The sequence below is a fragment of the Anarrhichthys ocellatus genome, unplaced genomic scaffold (genome assembly GCF_004355925.1).
Source record: "Anarrhichthys ocellatus isolate YVR2014 unplaced genomic scaffold, GSC_Weel_1.0 scaffold8736, whole genome shotgun sequence".
NCBI lineage: Eukaryota > Metazoa > Chordata > Actinopteri > Perciformes > Anarhichadidae > Anarrhichthys > Anarrhichthys ocellatus.
The window spans coordinates 1-1624 of NW_022288710.1; the positions used below are offsets into that span (position 1 = coordinate 1).

A 1624-nucleotide genomic window follows, 5' to 3' on the forward strand; every position below is an offset into this window, starting at 1 on the left:
ACACACACACACACACACACACACACACACACACACACACACACACAGAGAAAAACAGTATGACTCACCATCAGCCTGCACATGGTGAACAGAACACTGAAGAGGGTTTCCAGCGCCCACAGGCAGTCCTCAGTGCCACTCTCTCCCTGCAAAGTTCACAAACACACACACAAAAACAGTCAATCCCCTTGGAACAGTGAAACGAGAAAAGAGCCCTTACACACATCAGCACGTTTCCCCAATTCACTTCAACCAAATGTTGACTTGAAGGGCCACAAAGTGATTGTTCCAAAATGTCCGCAGATGGTGGCGATGATGAAGACACTTCGTGGTAGCTTAAATCACCGTTTCCATTAACCGAATGAATCATTTTAATGCTCAACAAAACAGCAACAAAAAGAAAGATACAGGACATAAACTGCAAAGTGGAGCATCATCTGTATTTATACACGGATGTATGATTATACTTTGACTCATCGGATCCTACTACTGCTAGTGATTGTCCCTCCTGGGACTCCATACATTTTAGTCATTAGCGGCGCCTTGCATCTGCCTTACATCATAACATTAAATCAAAACAAGCACCGATTCAGAGCCGTTATCTCACCTTCAGACGGCGTCTGTTGGTCCTCACGTACCAGTTGGTGAGCATGTCCACAAACTTGACCAGGCGAGGCACGACGGTGTACAGGTGGTAAGCTGCAACAAGAAACCACAGTCTAGTTTGTCCTTTCTAGTTTAATGAGGCTGAATACAGAAACAACATCAACATTTTACCGGATGGGATCGATATGAAGATATTAAGTACTTATCTTCTTAGCCACTGTCCATATGAAGTGATGGCAGCAGTGTGTGTGTGTGTGTGTGTGTGTGGGGAGGATATCTGGCTCACCATCCATCTCAGCCTTGAAGAACTGGATGAGGGACTGTGTAAAGGACTGAATCCATTTGTCCATGATGTTGTCACTCTGCTTCGCTGTGTTTTCATTGTACAGGAACTGAATCTCGTCCTCCTGACACATTAGTACACGAGCACACACAGTTAAACAAAAACATGTGCATACATCACCATTGTTTATACAAAGAAGCACAATATAGTTGATGCGAAGCCACTGAAATCAGGCCTGAAACCTGTACCACATATATACACATATATTTATACACACACACACACACACACACACACACGTATATACATACATACATATATACAAGAATATACATACATATATATATATATATACAAGAATATAAGCCAAACAAAAGAAGAAACACTGTCGTGAGTCATTAGCATGTTCTGCAGCATTTATTCACATGTGCCACCTACAGGCAAACAGAGTTAGAACTACAATCATTCCTATTTTGATAGTTGCTGTTGGTGTGTGTGTGTTTTGAGTAATGCTGTTGTTATGGAACTTTATAAAGTTACCGATATAGTTATTAAGTAGGTTAGACTGCTTTCACAGACTATCATTATATTATCGGAAATAAATTGTATTTAATTTATACAATCTCAGAAAAAGAACATCTGTTTTTTAATTATTTTTAAAGTATGTTTTGTTTGTCTGCGCGCGTGCGTGTGTGTGTGTGTGTGTGTGTGTGTGTGTGTGTGTGTGTGTGTGTG

General features: G+C 40.8%; 1 protein-coding gene across 1 annotated transcript; it reads right to left on the minus strand.

The window, feature by feature from the left end:
- Positions 1–68: 68 nt before the first annotated feature.
- On the minus strand, positions 69–1148 carry LOC116380770 (isoleucine--tRNA ligase, cytoplasmic-like; the record flags this gene model as incomplete). Its single annotated transcript, XM_031842641.1, has 3 exons — positions 893–1148; positions 608–699; positions 69–146 (listed from the first exon to the last, which is right to left on the minus strand). Coding segments are annotated over exons 1-3 (300 nt in total), but the record flags the coding sequence as incomplete, so codon positions are not given.
- Between the last annotated feature and the right edge of the window lie 476 nt (positions 1149–1624).